General features: G+C 36.1%; 1 protein-coding gene across 4 annotated transcripts in view; it reads right to left on the bottom strand.

Moving 5' to 3' along the window:
- The window catches only part of LOC145691021 (uncharacterized), a 123,192-nt gene that overhangs the window by 38,577 nt on the left and 64,986 nt on the right, over positions 1 to 19,629 (bottom strand). The window contains exons 4-5 of one of the 4 annotated variants that reach the window (XM_081766562.1): positions 14,858 to 15,585; positions 9,536 to 9,669 (exon numbers count right to left, since the gene is read on the bottom strand). The exons of 1 other annotated variant lie outside the window; for it this stretch is intronic. In XM_081766562.1, the coding sequence (XP_081622688.1) occupies positions 9,662 to 9,669; positions 14,858 to 15,585 (736 nt within the window). In that variant the 3' untranslated portion in view covers positions 9,536 to 9,661. Of the gene's footprint in view, positions 1 to 7,727; positions 9,670 to 14,857; positions 15,586 to 19,629 lie in introns of those variants that run through there. 2 more of the 4 variants (XM_081766560.1, XM_081766558.1) reach the window with 2 other exon arrangements.

Here is a 19,629-nt window from a genome sequence, read left to right as displayed (position 1 = left end):
GAATCTCGGCTGTCAGAAGCCTCCCGTCGTTGTCTAGGTCATTGTCTCGCCTGGATTTTTTTTTTTTTTTTTTTTAACTTTTCTGTCTGTTAGGGATCGGTTTGAGTGATACCATAATGACGGTGAATTAAGTTCTCTGGGGTCTGAATGATGGCTTTAGATTTTTTATTTTAAAATAGGCTTTTTAGAGGGACTAACCTAAATGGTGGTTAGAGCAAGGGAGAAATTCCTTGGGTCTGAGTGATGACCGTAGTTAGTATGGAAATTTAGTTCAGATAGAAATAAGCTTGAGTGATAGCTTATCGGAATGAATGATTCCCGTAATCTTCCAGCTAGGAGAAAGTAGGATTTTGGGAAATTAAAAACCTCTGAGGCAAACTTCATTAAGGAACTATTTATTTATTTATATATATATATATATATATATATATATATATATATATATATATATATATATATATATATATATATATATATAGGCGAGAGAAACCTAAATGATGTTTTCTCTTTGAGATGAATAACCGTCTTTGGACTAAGTGATGTCCTTTGACTTTTTTTTTTTTTTCACGGAAGGTTGAAGTCAGGCCTTCCTGATATATTTAGGGTAGGACTGAGCTGTGAAGAGATGACTGATCAGTGAAGTCTGAATAGAGACTGATAGGATGTTGTTTTGCTTGAGCTTCAAACTTAAGAGACAGGACTCCGAACTAAAGAGCCCTGAATAAGATTTCTTTCACTATTTGGAGAATTCATTTTTTTTTTTTTTTAATTATTCTGATTTAATTACTAAATAAAGATTGTTCTTTACCCTGAATCTGGTTACAAGTTTTATTGAGAGGTATTCACCTGAGTGGTTGGATTTTTTTTAATTTATTATTTGTGTGTGTGATAGTAATTGTTAATATCTCCTAGAGGAGCCTGAAGAGACGTTAGAAAGGACCAGCGATAGAAGTTAAAAACTAAAGGATGGAAGGAAACACTACAGCTTTATTACAATAGCTGTGTTTCAGCTTGGCTAAACCTATGTTTATTTAGTACTGGGACACTGTCCCACTCCTTCCTACTCACAAATATGAAAATAGTAGGTAGCTTTATTATAATTGCTGTGTTTCTGCTTGGATAACGCTGTGTTTGTACTTTTTCATATCTGTGTTTCACAAAAATACCACGCAAGTAGAAGAAGATAAATCTAGACCACATTCAAATAGCAAAGAGTGATATTCTGCAAGCCGTAAAGATATTAATAGAGAAAAATAAGAGTATACGAGAGGTACCAAGAGAACGCAACAGATCGAAATCGGCCCCTGCTAGACATATTAAAATGTACAAGGAAGCCGTAAATAAAGATGCTGCGATATTTAAAGGAATTCTTTTTTGTGGGAAGATTTCCTTACCTCAAGTAAGATGAACTATGGGCTTATACGAAGCAGGTATGAACTTTGGATTACATATATGCAAATGCCTTGAAAAGATATGCCGGAATCTTAGACTGTGCACAAAAATGCGGGGTATGACTGATTTAAGAGTTTTAGGGAGCGTCACCCTCAGTTATCACTGCGATCGCCGAAATCAACAAGGTTAGCAAGTACCAGCTTCAATAAACACAATTTTTTGAGCAATTTGAAATTAGTATATGAGAAATATAAGTTCACTGTAGAGTGTATTTATAACTGTGATGAAACTGAATTTAGTACCGTATACACGCCACCGCGAGTGATAGCTTCACGAGAACAGAAACAAGTCGGACAGGTAACTTCAGCGGAACGTGGTGAACAAGTGACAGTGCTATGTACCGTGAATGCGATTGGGAATAGCATTCCTCCAGTTTTCAAATTAGTCCAGGCTAGCTAGGAGCTGAACCCGGACATAATTGTTGAATTCCTGAAACTTCGCTCACAGAGTCCTTGATGTGAATGTAATAACATATTAAAAGTCCCCGCCCCTCCCATGTCTGCGTCATCCAATATGGCCGCCAAGGAGTATGTTAGGTACATAGGGTTTGAAATAAAGACACCCTGCTCTTAAACTACATAACATATTAACATCCGGTAAACACCATATTAAACAGCATACATGTAGCTATTATAAACTACATTTTCATATCCATATGATAATTATTTTCTACGTAAGAAAACTTTAAAGCTAAAATTACCTGATATATTTTGCCATTCAACACAGTTTGTGCTTTCATACAGACACAACTAAAGTGATTTATGACTTTTCTTTAATATTGTTGAGTAGAGCACTTAGTTTGCAAAGATTATAAATTTGTTTCATGCTGATAGGCCCAATAGTAGCTGAATTAGAACGTTTTTCATAACATGTTACAAATAAGCAATTCACATTCAAAAAACGTTAGCGGTCGTCGACATGCCCAGTCTAGCTAACAGTTTACTTTGCACATAACTGTTGAAGTCACGGAATCTTGCACACCGAGTCTTTACTATAAATTTAATAACGTAATAAAAAGACCTCATCTCTGCGATGTTTACTTTATATAATATGGCAGCCAGGAAAACTGTGTTATCCGATCTTTTTTATCATTTTCCCAAGCTGCAATATTGCAACTGGGATCATTTCTATCTAAACTGACGAAATTGTGTAGTTTTGTGGTGTTTTTTTTTCATTTTATATTATGTACTGCATATTTTTATTGTATATTTCATATAATATATTTTTATTATTGTACATATATATTTAGTAGCAGGCTACATTTATTTTAATTTTATCTTTTGCAGGTATTAATGGACATCAGGTTTACATGAAAAATATTTGCAAGTAGGAAGTTAGATTGAAGATGTCAGCATATACAGGAAGTACATGTATTTTGTGTGGGAGAGCCCTTACAGAGTCGCTTACTGTTGTAGTAAAGAGAGGTCTGTCAACTCTAATTGCATCAAGTGAGCAGAGGAGTGATGGCTTGCGTGAAGAATTATCCAAATATACATCTATAGTAGTGCACAGTGAGTGTCGAAAACGATATACTCGGCAAACATCAATCAAATCTGACTTCGAGAAATAGTGATTGTGATAATCCAGACACTGTTTTTCCTAGACTGTCCACTCGTACCACATCCTCTCAGTTTGACTTCAAAATTCATTGTCTCTTCTGTGGTGAAGAAGCAGATATAGACAAAGAAATCAAGAAAGCTAAGCAAGAGAGAAAGTGCATCAGTAAAGTAACCCTCTTGAAAGTGAAAGACAATATTAATAAGTATGGTACGGCTCGTGCAGACAAATGGGGAGTTGCTGTGCAGACACGTGTGAATAGTGCTATTGATCTCGTTGCAGCAGAAGGAAGATACCACCAGCAATGCTATAAGTCATTCTGCAATCCTAGATCAGTGCCTCCACCACCGTTTTGAGAAATAAGTGATTCCTTGCATAATCCTGGGAGACCATTACTCACAGAGAAGCATCAACATTTTGTAAAATTGTGCCGTTTTATGGAAAGTGAAGATGAATGTCAGTATTCTATGGAGGAGTTGGTAGAAAAATTAAATGAATTTGGACAAGAAGGTGCGACGTACAGTGACAAACAGTTGAAACGAAAATAGAAGGATTACTTTCAGGATCGTGTAATAATCACAGATATTCCAGGTAGCAGAAGTATTGTTACTCTAAAAGATGTAGCATCAAATATCTTAAATGAGGCTTGGTACTGTGAACGCAACAAAGATCCAGAAAAGTAGAAGGAGCGCATTATTAGAACTGCAGCAAATCTAATTCGACAGGACATACAAGAGTGCACATACACAGCGGATACATATCCAACTATTGAAGACATGAAAAAAGGAGGAGTTTCTTACATTCCAGACTCTCTTCAAATATTCCTTCAAGAAATAATAATGAAGATGAAGAAAGAAAAAGATACATGGGAAAGAAAATGCGTATCTATAGCGAACTGCATAGTAAAAGCAACCAGGCCTCATTCATTTATATCACCATTACTTCTGGCTGTAGGAATTCATGTTCATCGTCGGTACGCATCCCGACAGCTGGTAGATCTTCTTCATAGCATTGGTTTCAGTGAAGATTACAGTGAAATTCAACGTTATGAAACATCTGCTCTTTCACTTCCTGCAGAAATCACTGTGGAACCAAAAGCATTTATGTAGTCTGTGTTCGATAATGCGGATTTCAACGTGAGAACCATGGATGGTCATGGAACATTTCACAGCCTTGGTGGTGTGCAATGTGTGACGCCAGTTGGTGCTGTCAAGTTTTCTAGTATTGTTGAGCGCCCAAGAAAGGTAACACCTGGAACCAGCATTGGTCAATTTGGTGCCATTCCCATCTTGAAATACAAAAGTGTCTCGCAGAAACCAGTCATCAAAATTGAAGATATATCTACTTTGGAGATACTTGAACCGCCTACTGTATCTATTGGAATGGCTCTTGACTTCTTGTGGATTTGGAGTTTTTCAACAGGACCACAAAAACTTCCTGGATGGAGTGGATACATTCAGTGTATCGAACAAAGCAACAAGGAATATTCCCCTTCCAGCATTTTCATCTTGCCATTTATTAACCTGTCTCCCTCCAATCCCAGTTCATTGTATAGTGCATTGAGCTTTGCATCTCATATATGTGAAAAGCAAGGACGCAAGTGTTTTGTAACATTCGACCAACCGTTATATATTAAATCTCGGGAAATTGTTGAAGTTTCTAAGAAAAATGATGAATTACATAATATTGTAATTCGCTTAGGAGGATTTCATCTTTTCATGTCATATTTGGGAGCAGTAGGATACATAATGTCTGGCAGTGGAATTGAGGAATTGTGGAGCGTAGTGTATGCACAATCATCTATTATCAAAATGTTGTCAGGTCAGTCGTATGCCAGAGCTCTTCGTGCACATATGTTAACTCAAACAGCAATTGTGAAAGAAAACAACTACCATCTTCAGCCGTATTATCAGACATATTGAAGCAGGTAATGTCACAATTAGAGGACAAGTTGCACTTACTGGCTGCCAATAGTCGTGCTAGCAAGCTCTGGCTTCAGTACATACATCAGGTGGATCTCATGCGCTTGTATGTCAGGGCAGAACGAACTGGAGACTGGGATTTGCATTTGTATTGTGTACAGAAAATGTTACCACATTTCCACGCTGCAGGCCACATACACTATGCCAAATGTGCCCAGCTGTATTTGAAAGAAATGCTTCAACTCAGAGAAAATCTACCTCCAGAGGAATCCTCAGGCTACTCAAATGGTTACTTTACAGTGCGCCGATCACAGAAGCCATGGACAGGTGTGTGGACTGACATGATTATAGAGCAAGTTCTGATGAAATCCATGAAGACTTCTGGAGGTCTGACGCACGGCCGTGGTTTTAAAGATAGCGCACTTGCAAAATGGACTTTGTCAGCGCCAACGTGTTCTCAAGTTTCTGCTGCCCTTGAAGATTTCAGTAGTGTGCTCAACATCACATCAGATCAACATGTAGAATTAAGAGATTCTCGCATAGGACATGACGAAAAGGCTCTTAACATGTTTCAGAATTGGCTATTGGAACATTATCCTTTTCAGACCACAGGAAATACACTTTTATATATTTCTACTGGAGTTGTAGGAGGGGTTGAAATTAACTGTGATTCTGCTATTGAATGTGGTACAAAGGCTATGTTAGCTATGACAGGGAAAAATATTTTTACCGTCCAGCTGCAAAGACGAGATAAAGTGAGACCATTATCATCAGTTAAAAACCAGGTTGTCAATCCGAGGAGAAGAATCTCCAATTAATCACTTGCAGCTCTTCCACTGAATGTTGTGTGTTGTAAGGAGTGAAGAGGAATTACGTCAATGTTTTTCACATGAGCTTTCACAAACTCCTTCATCTCTGTTTGTTAATGGCTGCATGAGGAAAGCCAAGAAGGCTAGCATCATACCAGTCCTTGAAAACAAGGTGCCTTGTGAGACTTCAGTGCCTTGCTCTGCTTATGTCTGTGATGGTGGTTATTTACTTCATAAAGTTGTCTGGCCATCAGGATGTTGTTACATTGATTTGTACAATCTTTATGTTCAGTATTTGCAAAATAAATATGGAGACAATATAATAGTAATTTTTGATGGTTATTTAGACAGCCTGACAACAAAAGGGGAAGAGCGAAGACGACGACAGCTGGGTAAGAAGTCTGCTGATATCGTGTTGATATCATAAACCACAAACCAATCCGAGTTCCTTGCCAATGAACACAATAAACCAAGATTCATTTCCGGTCTCACAGATATCCTAGTATCAAGTGGCATTCATGTGAAACAAGCAGATTCAGATGCTGATCGTCTAATTATTGACACTGCTATAGGTCTGTCTACAACAAATGACTGTGTAGGAGTAGTTGGAGAATATACAGACCTGTTAATGTTGTTACTTTCCAAGGCACCAGCAAACTCAAATATAATGTTTGTAAACCAGGCAGTACTGTGCGGTCTGAGAAAGTATACAACATGAACAAAATTCAGAATCAATTGTGTGATGTGCAGAACAGTCTCTTATTCCTGCATGCTGCTTCAGGCTGTGACACCACATCAGCACCATTCGGAAAAGGAAAAAAGTCCTTCCTTTTGTTGTTAGAGAGAAGTGAATCTCTTTGCCAACTTGTTTCAGTATTCACACAGCCAGATAAAACACAAGAGGAAGTAGCAGTTGCAGGGGAGAAATTTCTATTGCATCTATATGGTGGTTCTTCTGACGGAACATTCAACTCTCTTCGTTATTTGATGTACGTGAAATGTGTAGCAAATCAACGTTTGACATCACAATTTAACCTTTCCACACTTCCTCCAACATCAGATGCAAGTAGATTACACTTCATGCGTGTGTATCACCAGGTGCAGTCCTGGTTAGGATACAATCTGAATTTAAATGAATGGGGATGGAAGACTTTGAATGGACAGCTTCTTCCTATTCCGTGTCTTCAACCTCCAGCACCAGACTTCCTCCTGAAATTAATTTCATGTGCATGCAAAACTGCTGAATGTAGGCGCTGCAAATGTAGGAATGTTGGTCTTCGATGCACAAGTATTTGTACCTACTGCCATAGCCTGCAATGTGGAAATTCATATATTACTGATTCTGATACAGACAATTCAGATGATGAGCTTAATGATGAAACAAATGTGCGTTCTCAGAAAGAACCAAACGTTAAACGATTTAAGCTGAGTGTTCAGAAATCACAGACAGTATTTGTTATTGTTAATAGCATAGTGATCATCGCAGAGATGAGGACTTTTTATTACGTTATTAAATTTATAGTAAAGCCTTGGTGTGCAAGATTTCTTGACTTCAACAGTTATGTGCAAAGTAAACTGTTAGCTAGACTGGGCATGCCGACGACCGCTAACGTTTTTTGAATGTGAATTGCTTATTTGTAACATGTTATGAAAAACGTTCTAATTCAGCTACTAATGGGCCTATCAGCATGAAACAAAATTATAATCTTTGCAAACTAAGTGCTCTACTCAACAATATTAAAGAAAAGTCATAAATCACTTTAGTTGTGTCTGTATGAAAGCACAAACTGTGTTGAATGGCAAAAGTTTAAATTGAATCAGGTAATTTTAGCTTTAAAGTTTTTTTTACATAGAAAATAATTATCATATGAATATGAAAATGTAGTTTATAATAGCTACATGTATGCTGTTTAATATGGTGTTTACCGGATGTTAATATGTTATGTAGTTTAAGAGCAGGGTGTCTTTATTTCAAACCCTATGTACCTAACATACTCCTTGGCGGCCATACTGGATGACGCAGGCATGGGAGGGGCGGGGACTTTTAATATGTTATTACATTCACATCAAGGACTCTGTGGGCGAAGTTTCAGGAATTCAACAATTATGTCCGGGTTTGACCTAAAATTATGCCAGCTAGACTGGACTATATTTCTTCCTGAAGGGAACACCCCTGGTGGCTTGGCATTAGCAAGTCGTAGTGGATGGACGACTGCTGAGGTATTTGCTGTTTCCTTAGAACACATTATCCGAATTTCAAAATGTTTAAAAGAAAATCCGATCTGATTGCTCCTCGACAACCACGTACATATCACTATGATAGAGAAGGCTTATCGAAATGGTGCGGTTATGCTTACATTTCCCCCGCTTTGCAGTCACAAACGTATCGGTTGGACCAATCGGTTTATGGACCTCTGAAGTCCCACTACAATCGGGTGTGCAATGACTGGCTGCTTAATAATCCGGCAAAAAATATTTCTCTTTATTCTATTGGTGAACTTGTAGGATTGGCATATCCCTATGCTATGATACAACAGAATATCATGTAGAAGTTTACAGGTCTACCAGTTTTGAGAAATAGGCCCCGAGACAGTCATTTATATCTAACTTTATCTAGCAATAGATCTCTAAAAATACTAACGTTGTTTCACGGATATGTTAAGTACTCTTAGTACATGATTACTTCTATTAACTTCGGAAACCATCCTTTTGCTATTAAATACACCACCACCCTACATTCACAAAACCTGGACCTATCTTGAAACGGATAGGTAGCTTAACGCCACCTATAGTCTAATACTAAAACCACTTGTAAAGTATTTCCAAATAACAGAGCTCAGAGAAACGGCGGTGGCACATGTATTTTTAAATGATCTCGGTAATTCTTTTTGTATTTGAAGCTTTTCCCGCACTCTGTACACACGAACGGTCTCTCATCAGAATGCACTTTCATGTGAGTATCCAATGTTGATTTGGTATTAAACGCCTTACTGCACACAGCACACACAAAGGCACCAACATTGATGTGCACTGCTAACGAATGTTTCCTTAAACTTCTCCGCGAAAAGAAACCTTTGCCACACTGTTCACACACAAAATCCCTTTGGTCCAAATGCATTTTTAGGTGCTGGCTAAGAAGACTGTTTCTATCGAATGACTTTTCACAAAGAGTGCAGCTAAATTTTCCTTCAGTGGAATGACTACGAAAATGGGTGCTTAAGCTATATTGACTTGGATAACTTTTGCCACAAATTTCACACATATACGGCCTCACACCAGTATGTAACCTCTCATGCACGATTAGTTCTTGTCTTCTGCGAAACGCGCGACCACAGTACTGGCACGGAAAATCCCATATATCAAAGTGAACTTTTAAATGAAGCATATAGCTTTGCTTCCTTCGAAATACACACCCACACTCATTACAAACGAATTCTTTGAGAGGAAAATGACGGACCAAATGGTTCCTCAAGTTGCCTTTGGTATTAAAGCTTTGGTTGCACTCGTTGCAATAGAACTTATCCGTATGGCGTTGAAGATGTTCATTGTATTTCTCCTCAGAATAAAACTTGGCGCCATCTGTCTCGCAGATAAAAGTCTGACATTTGACAACCTTTTCTAAATGAAGTTGTAGATGCTTCTTCAGATTTCTTTTCTGTAATTCCTTTCCACATATCTTACAATTGATCGAAGTGAAAGGTTCCAAAGACAAATCCTTATGGGGCACTTCACCTATAAACACATCGTGTAATAACACTGATGCACTATTATCCTCACTTGTTTTTTCGGGTTTACCTCGTTTCGTATGAATCTTAAGATGTCGTTTTATATTCACTTTTCTTGTAACTTTGTTGCATAGTTTACATTTCACCAGAGGCTTCTGCATATCATTTTCTGAATTCACAACCTCATAATATCTTCTTAAAAACCTAAAAACAAACAAAAAAACAAAGTTAGGAGTTAGGCTATTATTACAGGTATAAAAGGAAAACATAAACATTGAATTTAGCAACAAAAAAAAGCATCTATATGCCGGGAATTAAGAATAAGTGACTTAAAAAAAAAGATTAACTATGTATTTCAATTTCTTATACACAATAACACACTGAGCAAGGCTCTGTGATAATATGTTAAAAAAATAGTATCACGTAACAGTTTCAACACAATAACTGTGTCTTCATCAGACTGCTCAGTGTGTTATTGTGTATTAGTACAAAATGGAAACAAGGCCTGATAGAATAGTTCAATTTCTTATTTCAAATGCTACAAACATAATTATATCTTATCAGATACCAATAATTTTGAAAGCTGAGCGGATGTCCTTCCTTCAAGTGTATGGATTAAGTTCTGAAGATAATCTATTGATCGATAGCCTAATGAAATAATCAGGTTTCACACTTATTGAAGTACAATAAACGTTTGTAAAAATAAAAAATAGCAGTCACTTTGTATTTTTATCTTATACTCACTGTTACTATTCAAAATAACCTTCTTATTGACAAAGAGTTAATTCCAATAGTTTTCTATACATACAGAACACTAATTGTGTTATACAATTGATTCTTTATTATCAAAAGCACTAACAATAAACACATTTTATACAGGTGTAACACATTTTATATATGTACAAAGAAAATAAATAAATTCCTGGTTATAAGCTGATACTGTACAATTCTAAAGTAACATTATTATTATGTTGAAGTAGTTTAAATATGCACGTTATGTAGATTGCTAACTACCTTCTGTTTTTCTTCAGCCTTTCATAACCAACTGAGATGAAAATTTGGTGTAACTATACGAACTAATCAGGCGTTTTTCTTCTTTTTTTTTATAAGCTGACGAGCACAAATATCTATTCATACTATATATTATTATGTACAGTATATGCTAATAACGTTAGATATCAAGAAGTCCCATTTTTGTCTAAATTTCCTTTATCTTTGTGACACATTGGACTTTTTGATCTAATGAAAAGAAATTCAAATTCATTTCTCTCTAATAATAATGATGAAATTGGTATAAGACTTAGACCTCATTTACATTAAGTGGGTGGTAAGTGTTTTGCTAAGTCTCACATAACAGCACTGTCATTCTTAAAGTCTTTGATACGTTCCTCAATCCTAATGTGGAGATTAGCTTTGTCGTGGTTATAGAAGTACTAGTTACCCGCTTTGTTGGGCTTAAAGAAAATAGTAATATATTCCGTCAGTCAGTCACTTTTTACTATTACTCTTATATCGCTCGTTTTGAATCATTTTTATATATCTTTCCCTCCCCGTCTCAAGTTGCGGGGCTGAATTTGGGATTAAGCGGCATCAGAAGTGTCACTGTTAATCTCAGTGACCCCGAAAACTATGGATTTGGCACTAATATTGGTCATTTTCGATCATTTTTATATATCCCTCCTCTTCCTCTCCCAAGCTGCACCTTCAAAATAAAATGATGAAACCCATTCCAGGACCGAACCTCATCAATGTTGAAAATTTGATTGAGCTTGGTCAGGTGGTTCTAAAGTTATTGAGTTTTATTTGTTATATTCCCCCTCTTCCGTCTACCCTAAGTTCTACCGTCAAAGTGAATAGATAGAAACACTCCCAGACGTGAACGTCATGTATGTTGAAAATTTGATCGAGATCGGTCGGGTGGTTCAACAGTTATCACAAACATAGTCACTTTCATTTTTATTTATATAGATTATCCCACTTGTATACCGTATAACCTTGTAGACTGCAGCACAAGAGTTGTGATTCATGGAGTAATTTTTATGTTTATTGGAGGTTTTAATCTTGAATTGAAATTGTATTTTGATCTATTTTTAAGAAATTTTGTTAAGAAAATGTCTTTTATATATTTATGCCGACCACCCGTCCACCCCAAGATTGAAAAAAAAAAAAAAAAAAATCTGTTGACCAATTATCATCAAATTTGGTGAAAATGTAGAGGAGTCAAAAGTTAACTTTTTCGAGACAACATTGAAACTGGAACTGATGGCAGAAATTAAGAATTTTCGGTTTTAACGCTGATCGCTATAGACCAAAAACGGTAATAGATTGAGAGATGTGATTTCTTGCAGTTAGTTAAGCGTCCCAAGAATACATTACACCTCCATCTACTAAAACCGGAAGTGGTACAAATTCACTAAAACTTCTGGTTTCAATATTGATTTACGTAGATCAAAAACGATGACATAGCTTTTTTTTAAAAAAAAATCGATTTAGTGTTTAAAGAACGGCTACCATCTTCTCTCTTAAACCTCTATTCAAACTGGAAGTAGCAGAATCAGTCACTTCTGGTTTTGACGTTGATTTTTAGAATAAAAACCATAATAGATAGAGAGAAGCAATTTTCTGTAATCAAGTAGGTGTCCCAAAAATATACTTGATGTCTACTCTAATCTTTCTACGCGGCCGCAGTGTCTCAGTGGCAGAGCATTCACCTTTGGTGCATGGGGTCCCTGGTTCGATCCCAACTCACACCAAGTGGATTCCTCCCACTCACTCACTGATGTTTTATGCCGTTTCCTCCCACTTTCTTCATTTCATTCATTTCTGATCATCACCGTCTCCTTTACCCAACAAGGCATAGCCGTTGGACGTAAAACTTCAAGATTTCATTTCAGTTTCCCATACAGTACAGGAAAGAAGTACCCGGCATTGCTTCGCTGGAGTCTCCCAGCGATCTAAATGGTATGAGTTTGAAGATATTGACTGATCCATGACACAAGTATGCACATTTTTTTTTTAACTTCACAATATAAATTCTTACTTATTAAATTTATTTGTTTCACAAATAGCAAATAATCAAAGAAACTTATATATATATATATATATATATATATATATATATATATATAGCACATACATGGACAGAAATATACGAAACTTAATAGATACCGACTGTACATAAAATGTAGCCTTTTCTTTTCTTGACGATTGTCCAATGTTACAGAAAGTTCCTTAAGAGACCGAATGTTTGTGTAGGATAAACCAGGAACATTAACAAAAATTACATGATGTTTTATGTGAAGTATTCGCGTAACGAAGTACTGTAGTTTTCTTTTCCAAGGTGATCTTTTTATCTGCACAATATTATTATGAACTAGTCTTTGCCTAGCTGGGGGCTCGGCCCCCAGATCACCGCGTTCCCTTGACCTACAGCCTCGCACCCCTTACGCATCACCTTTGCATCAAGAGTGAATTTGGTGCATTTGCTCTTTAATTACATTTCCTGTATTTGGCCCAGCTGGGGGCTTCGCCCCCTGACCACCACGTTTACTCGGCCTCGCATCTCTTAAATCCACAATTCTATCAAATTTCAAGTTTCTTTTTGTATTTCAACTACCTAAAATATAAGATTTTGTATCCCAAGAAAACGCCCATTTAAATAACATGGGAATTTCTTTATCAACTCTTTAGACCCTTAAAAACTAAAAATATTCACTTTTGGCAATTTTCCTGTGGGTTAGTCCCGGAAGGCTACAATCATGTCAAATTTCATCATTCTAATCTTGCCGGAAGTGCCTAAACATTTTGTGGTGTAGATGTCCCATATAAATAACATGGGAAAGATTTTTCAGTTCCCCATAAAAACACTCTGCACTTGCAAACTTTTTTTGGCTATTTACTTACGTAACGATAACGAAAACATACAAGCATACCGAATTTCACGTTTGTATTTTAATTCCAAGTATCTAAAAAGGCCATTAGGAGATTATAGGCCCAGTTAAATAACATAGGGAATTTCTTCATCGCCCCTTTAGACCCCCTAAAAATTAAAAATATTCACTTTTGGCAATTTTTCTGTCGGTTAGTCCCGAAAAGCTACAATCATGTCAAATTTCATCATTTTAGCCCTACAGAAAGTGGCCAATAATTTTGTAGTGTAAAATGTGTCTTATATGAATAATATATAGAGATTTTTCAGTTCCCCGTAAAACCAGTCTAAAGTGGGAAACTTTTATTTTTAGTGATTTACTTTGGTAACACCAACGAAAACGTACAAGCATAGCGACTTTCAAGTTTTTATTCCAAGTACAGAAAACATGAGATTATAGGGCCAAAAAAGGCACATTTAAATAACATGGAGAAATTCTCCTTTCCCCCTTTAGACCCCCTAAAAATTAAAAATATTCACTTTTGGCAATTTTCCTGTGAGTTAGTCCCAGAAAGCTACAATCATGCCAAATTTCAACTTTCCACGTCAACCGGAAGTATCCCTTTCATTCATGTCAGTTCATGTAGTTTTATATATAGTTAGGATATTAAATACTACAATTTTTCAAGAGCTCTCAACCCCAACCTACAAACAAGCTTATGCTTCAAATAACAGCATGACAGATTTAGGATTATAAAGATTGTCACTTGAAGTAGCTGATTCGTTGGTTGGTTAATTTCGAATTTAGTGTCTAGTTCAGCATCGAGGCTATATGAGATAGACCTCAGTTAAACATGAGTTTCCACTAAATCGCTTGAAGTACTTTCGGAAGCTGAATGATACACACCATTAAAAAAAAGATCATGCTTAAATTGTTCGCGATCATGGCTTTGACCCGGGAATTTCCGGTGGGAGCTCAAATTGTTCTTAATAGCAAGCGTCTTAATAGCAAGAACATGATACAATTCAACTTAGATTATGTCATTCTCAATGAAAAACTGTATTCCCCCCAAAAATCTTACGGACGCACCCCTGTTAAGTTGCATATGTAAGTCACATATGCATAGCTTGGTATTGAAAACAAGAGTTAAATCAAAGTAATTGGTAGGGACGTAGGCTACAAAGCTTTCGAATGTTTTTTCATATGAATTTGACAAACACTGTTATATTTGAAACCTTGACCACACTCTGTACATTTGAAGGGCCTGACATCAGAATGTACTTTCATGTGAGTATATAATGTTGATTTCCTGTTAAATGCCTTTTTACACACGGAACATTCAAACGGAGTATTAATGTGAATTGCTTGGATGTGTTGCTTCAAACCTTCTCGAGAGAAAAAACTATTCCCACACTGACCACATACAAAATCCTTTTCATTAGAATGTATTTTAAGATGTGGAGCAAGACGATGATTCCCATACAATACTTTTTGGCAGATGGGACAGACACATTTTCCTTCACCTGTATGGCGACGACGATGCATATTTAGCCTATATTGACATGAAAAGCTTTTCCCACATGTCTCACACAAAACAGAATTCACCCCAGTGTGTTGTCTTTCATGAGGAACAAGACCCTTTTTTGAGCGGAACGCCTGACCGCAATACTTGCACACAAAGTCTTTTATCCCCAAATGAATTTTTAAATGTTCAAGATACGGTAATTTTCTTCGAAATACATAATTACACTCGTTACACTTGTATTCTTCGAGAGGAAAGTGTTTAAGTAGATGAGCCCGCAAGTTGAATTTGTTGTAAAAACTCTTATTGCATTCATTGCAACAAAATCTTTTCATGTGACGCTCCAGATGCCTCTTATATTTCTCTTCAGAAGAAAATTTCATGTTATCAGTATCACAAACAAATTCACATTTTCTTTTAGAATGAAGTAGCAAGTGGTTCTGCAGATTTCTTCTTTGTAGCTGCCTGCCACACACTTCGCAATTTGCCAAAACAATAGCCTTTGACGACGACAAAGCTTCCGGATTCAAATCACAAATTTCATTGTTATATACACGAGGTACGATTAAAGATCCAATATCATCAGTTCCATTTTGAAGTCTTAAATGAATCTGAAGATGATGTCCTATCTTAGGTTTTCTGGTAATTTCATTGCATATTTTACATTTGACCATAGTCTTCTCTACAGGAATTTCGGGATAGACAACGTCATAGTATCTTTCCATCCACCTAAAAACAAACAGAAAATACTGGCAGTTAGCTCATTCGATACGTAGACAAAAACGACGCACTTTTACTAAACGATATTTATTTGACTTGTTTAGTATACAGAGTGGATTATTTATCTTGAAATACTCTTGTAATTTTTGGACTAACAGACAGAGGACAGTGAATTTTGTATGATGCAAATATCTCGGATCAACATATCACCATTAAAATACCAAAACCATATCCACGAAGAAATTAAATGTTGACTGAAAGTAGGGACTTCATGTTATTAGTCAGCCCAAAATCTTTTGTCTTTGCGAATCCTGATGAACAATTTGAAGCTTAAAATCCATAAAACAATAATTATGCTTGTTGTGTTGTACGATTGCGAAACAGGATCGCTTACTTTAAGGGAACGCATTCTAAAAAGATTTGAAAAAAAAAATCCTAAAATGTATATTAAGACCCAAAATGGACGAGAATGGAAAATGGTGAAAACTTCATAACGAGAAACCACATAATTTAATCCGTTTACCTAACATTGTTAGGGCCATTAAGTCTAAGAGCAGGTGGAGAGGTCATGAAGTCAGAATGGAAGAAAGTAGGATTGCTTTCAAAGTTATAGCTGGAAATCTAATGGGAAAATGACCATTATGAAAACCTAGGCACAGATGGGAGGACAATATTAAGATGAATCTTGCAGAAATAGGAATACAAAGTAGAAACTAGATCCAGTTGACTCAGAACAGAAGTCAATGGAGAGCATTGAACCTCCGAATTACACAGGTCATCGAGTTAGTTATTTACGATTGTTTCACTTGCGTTAGCATATTACTGTTTTGGAGACCTCCGAAATTTTGATGTTTGTAATATTGTAGCGTCCTTCATTCGTAACACTGATTAAGAAATAAGGTATTGTAAGTTTTCGTTATTTTAAAAATTGCCATTTTATTTTCGGTTTCAACACTTAATGTAGTCGTATTGCAGAGAATGTTAAACAATGTCTCCCCCTAGACTTTGCATCATACAAATTTTCAACTTTTTTCTTTAATATACTTGTTTAAAGTTTAGAGAGAAACGGTTCACCCGAAGTGAAATTAGCGAGGGATTTTTTGTTTGTTTTGACTTCCTAATGAGAAGGAAAATGTAAACAATGTTAAAAAAAAAAAAAAAAAAACGCCAAAAATACCGATACAAAGTTTTCGTATAGTTTTCTTTCTCTCTTTTTCTTTTCTTTTTAAGAGAGAGAGAAAAGAGGTGCTAATTCAGATTCTTTAATTCCTTGACAGATGCCTCACAAGAGGCTTGGAGATCGTAAACGCTTTGAGTTTTAAATATTTGAAAAGGCTAATTTTGTATAGGGGCAACCTGCTTAACGAATCCAACCAAATACATTCAGAATTAAGTTCAGCATGGAACATGAAGATAATAGTACGCTTAATTACCCAAAGAGGCACAAATAAAATTGTTACTTCAGCATATCGCAAACCTTCGGCCGGTGCTAACATTCACTTTATGTCACCATATTAATAGGCTCAGAAGATGAATATCTAGAAAAAAATCTTTGGAGAATCATTTATATGTCAGATGTCTCTCAGGATCTCAGTAAGTCAATTCAATATCTTATAAAAACACCAGATGGCAATAGCTTTCAAATGTTATTAATCAAATAACAAAAAAGTTCAGCAAGAGATCTGCAAGCCTTGCATTAATCCTTTTAAGTTCTTACGTTTTGGGGGTATTTTTTTGACTTTCAGTCAAGCAGCTATTACATCGTCACTATTTATCCTAGAATCATGGTTCATACTTCATTCTCTTCAGAATAGAGCAGGCTTTCAAATGATACCACTTACATGCCCATACCATATACCAGGAGAGGCAAAAATTGAGGGGAAAGGGGAAATTACCGAGAAATTTTTTGTCACACTTTGGGCCCCTCTGGAACGGCCGTGTGTGAACGTGGAGATCTGAAAAATACTACTCGGTACACTAAATGTGTGTATCACATTTCAAGCTTCTATCTTGAATAGTAAGGGCGGGAAAATATTTATCAATAATCCCCACAATGCCCCAGATTACCGCAAAAGACCCTGATCTCAGGTAAAAAATTTTCTAAGACGTCCATATTTATTAAATCATGGTCCGTCCATCATTCTCTTCAGAATAGAACTGCCTTTCAAACAGTACCATTCACTTCCATCGTAAACCTGAAGCGGAAAAATAACGAAGAAAGGGATTTTTTTGGTTAAAATATCCCTTTTTTAAAAACTTTTTGCCCCTCTGGACCCCCCCCTGTTTTAAATCAGAGATCTGAAAAATCTGATAAATACTACTCGGTGGACTGAATGTTTGTGCAAAATTTCAATCTTCTAGGTGCAAAAGTAAGCCTGCCAAAAACTATACCCACAATACCCCAAATTCCCGTATAAGAAAGGATCTTGGGTAAAAATTTCCTGAGACATCCCTAATTACCCTAGAATCATGGTTCGCCCACCATTCTCTTCAGAACAGAACTGCTTTTCAGGCGGTACCATTCACATGTCACTATCATGTATTTGAGGCGTAAAAATAGCGAAAAAGGGATTTTTGATAACAAAATATCCCTTTTTTAAAACCCTTCTCCCCCTCTGGACCCCCCTGTGCTAACGCAGAGATCTGAAAAAGAATCTGATAAATACTATTCGGTGGATTGAATGTTTGTGCAAAATTTCAATCTTCTAGGTGCAAGAGTAAATCCGCCAAAAAATAATGAAAATAGGCCTAACAAACGAAAAAATATTTTTTAAAGTTATAACGTCATCACCTCCTATGTCTCGAAGCAGGAAGGCGTGAAGCCATGTGTAACGTGTTCTACAATGCCTCCAGACTTGGGAAAAAAAAAACGGACGAAAAAGGAGAGTTATAACAAAGTACCATAAAACACCCGTATAGTACAAATTGTTCCAAAGATCTTAAAAGGGTTAAACAACCAATAAACCTGAGTACGCAAAAGTGGATTGGTGTTCTTCCAGTTCCGCACATTTCTACAAAGTAAAAGAAAAATATTCCTCCAAAGTTATAGAAAATACTACAGAAATGCTTAGTAGATAATATTAATACTTTAGAAGTTTTCCCAGAATCAATTGGGAAATACCTAACGAACATCAAATCATATTTTACTGATTCTCAACAATCTAGTGGTAGTAACAATGTCATTTGCCAATGTGATAGATTCAGGTTTGGCTGGTTTAAACCAAGGTGGTTTAAATCAGCTGTTTTTTTTTTTTTTTCTTTTTAACTGCTTTAAACCAAAAAACGGAAAATGTTCGTAAAATCTTGATGAACACACATTTGTGGGTTATCACGTTTCAGTCTGGTATATTATTCGTATTATATTCAGACCTAAATTCCCCATTCATTGCTTAAAGAGACTATACTACAAAAGGAACTTTTTTTTTATGAATGTTTCATTTGTGATTTTTTAAATAGTTTGTTAATATTGTTATGCAATTGCATTCAAAGAAAAATTCTTTTTTTTTTTTTGTTTTAGTAACGTTTCTATTGGTAAAATACATCGAAATGCCGTACTTTTTTTTTGGGGGGGGAGGGTCATGCAAACCCCACGAGAAACATTTATTGAAATCAGAAATACATTTGGTTTCTATTTATGTATAAAGGGGTCAGAGTCAAAGTGGATTCAAATAATTCGTATCTTTATTCACTTTTCTTACTGATATGCAAGGTAAGTCGTGTATTTCTTTAACTTAAACTAATAAAAGTCGTAGTGAACTAACTTGGACTAAATTAGTTCTTTTGTACTCTGCAGTACTTTGAAATTGTCCATATATAATTCCGTAAAATGGTTTCACTTGTGCAACTATTTATCTTTTTGTCCTTCTGAAATGACTCTTGACAATTATATTAACAAGTATGTAAAGACCAGTACAACGTATTTTTATCAGGAGTCCTTCGTGAGTGAGTCGGCAGATGTATCGCTGATAACCAATTAGTCCCGGTTTCGAGTTCAAATAGAGGACAATTTTTCTCGGATGTAAGCTGCGAAACGGTTTGGATTCCGCTTTAAGC

The sequence above is a fragment of the Thermobia domestica genome, chromosome 7 (assembly GCF_964235325.1).
Source record: "Thermobia domestica chromosome 7, izTheDome1.hap1.1, whole genome shotgun sequence".
Taxonomy (NCBI): domain Eukaryota; kingdom Metazoa; phylum Arthropoda; class Insecta; order Zygentoma; family Lepismatidae; genus Thermobia; species Thermobia domestica.
This window is presented reverse-complemented; position numbering and strand designations above follow the sequence as displayed.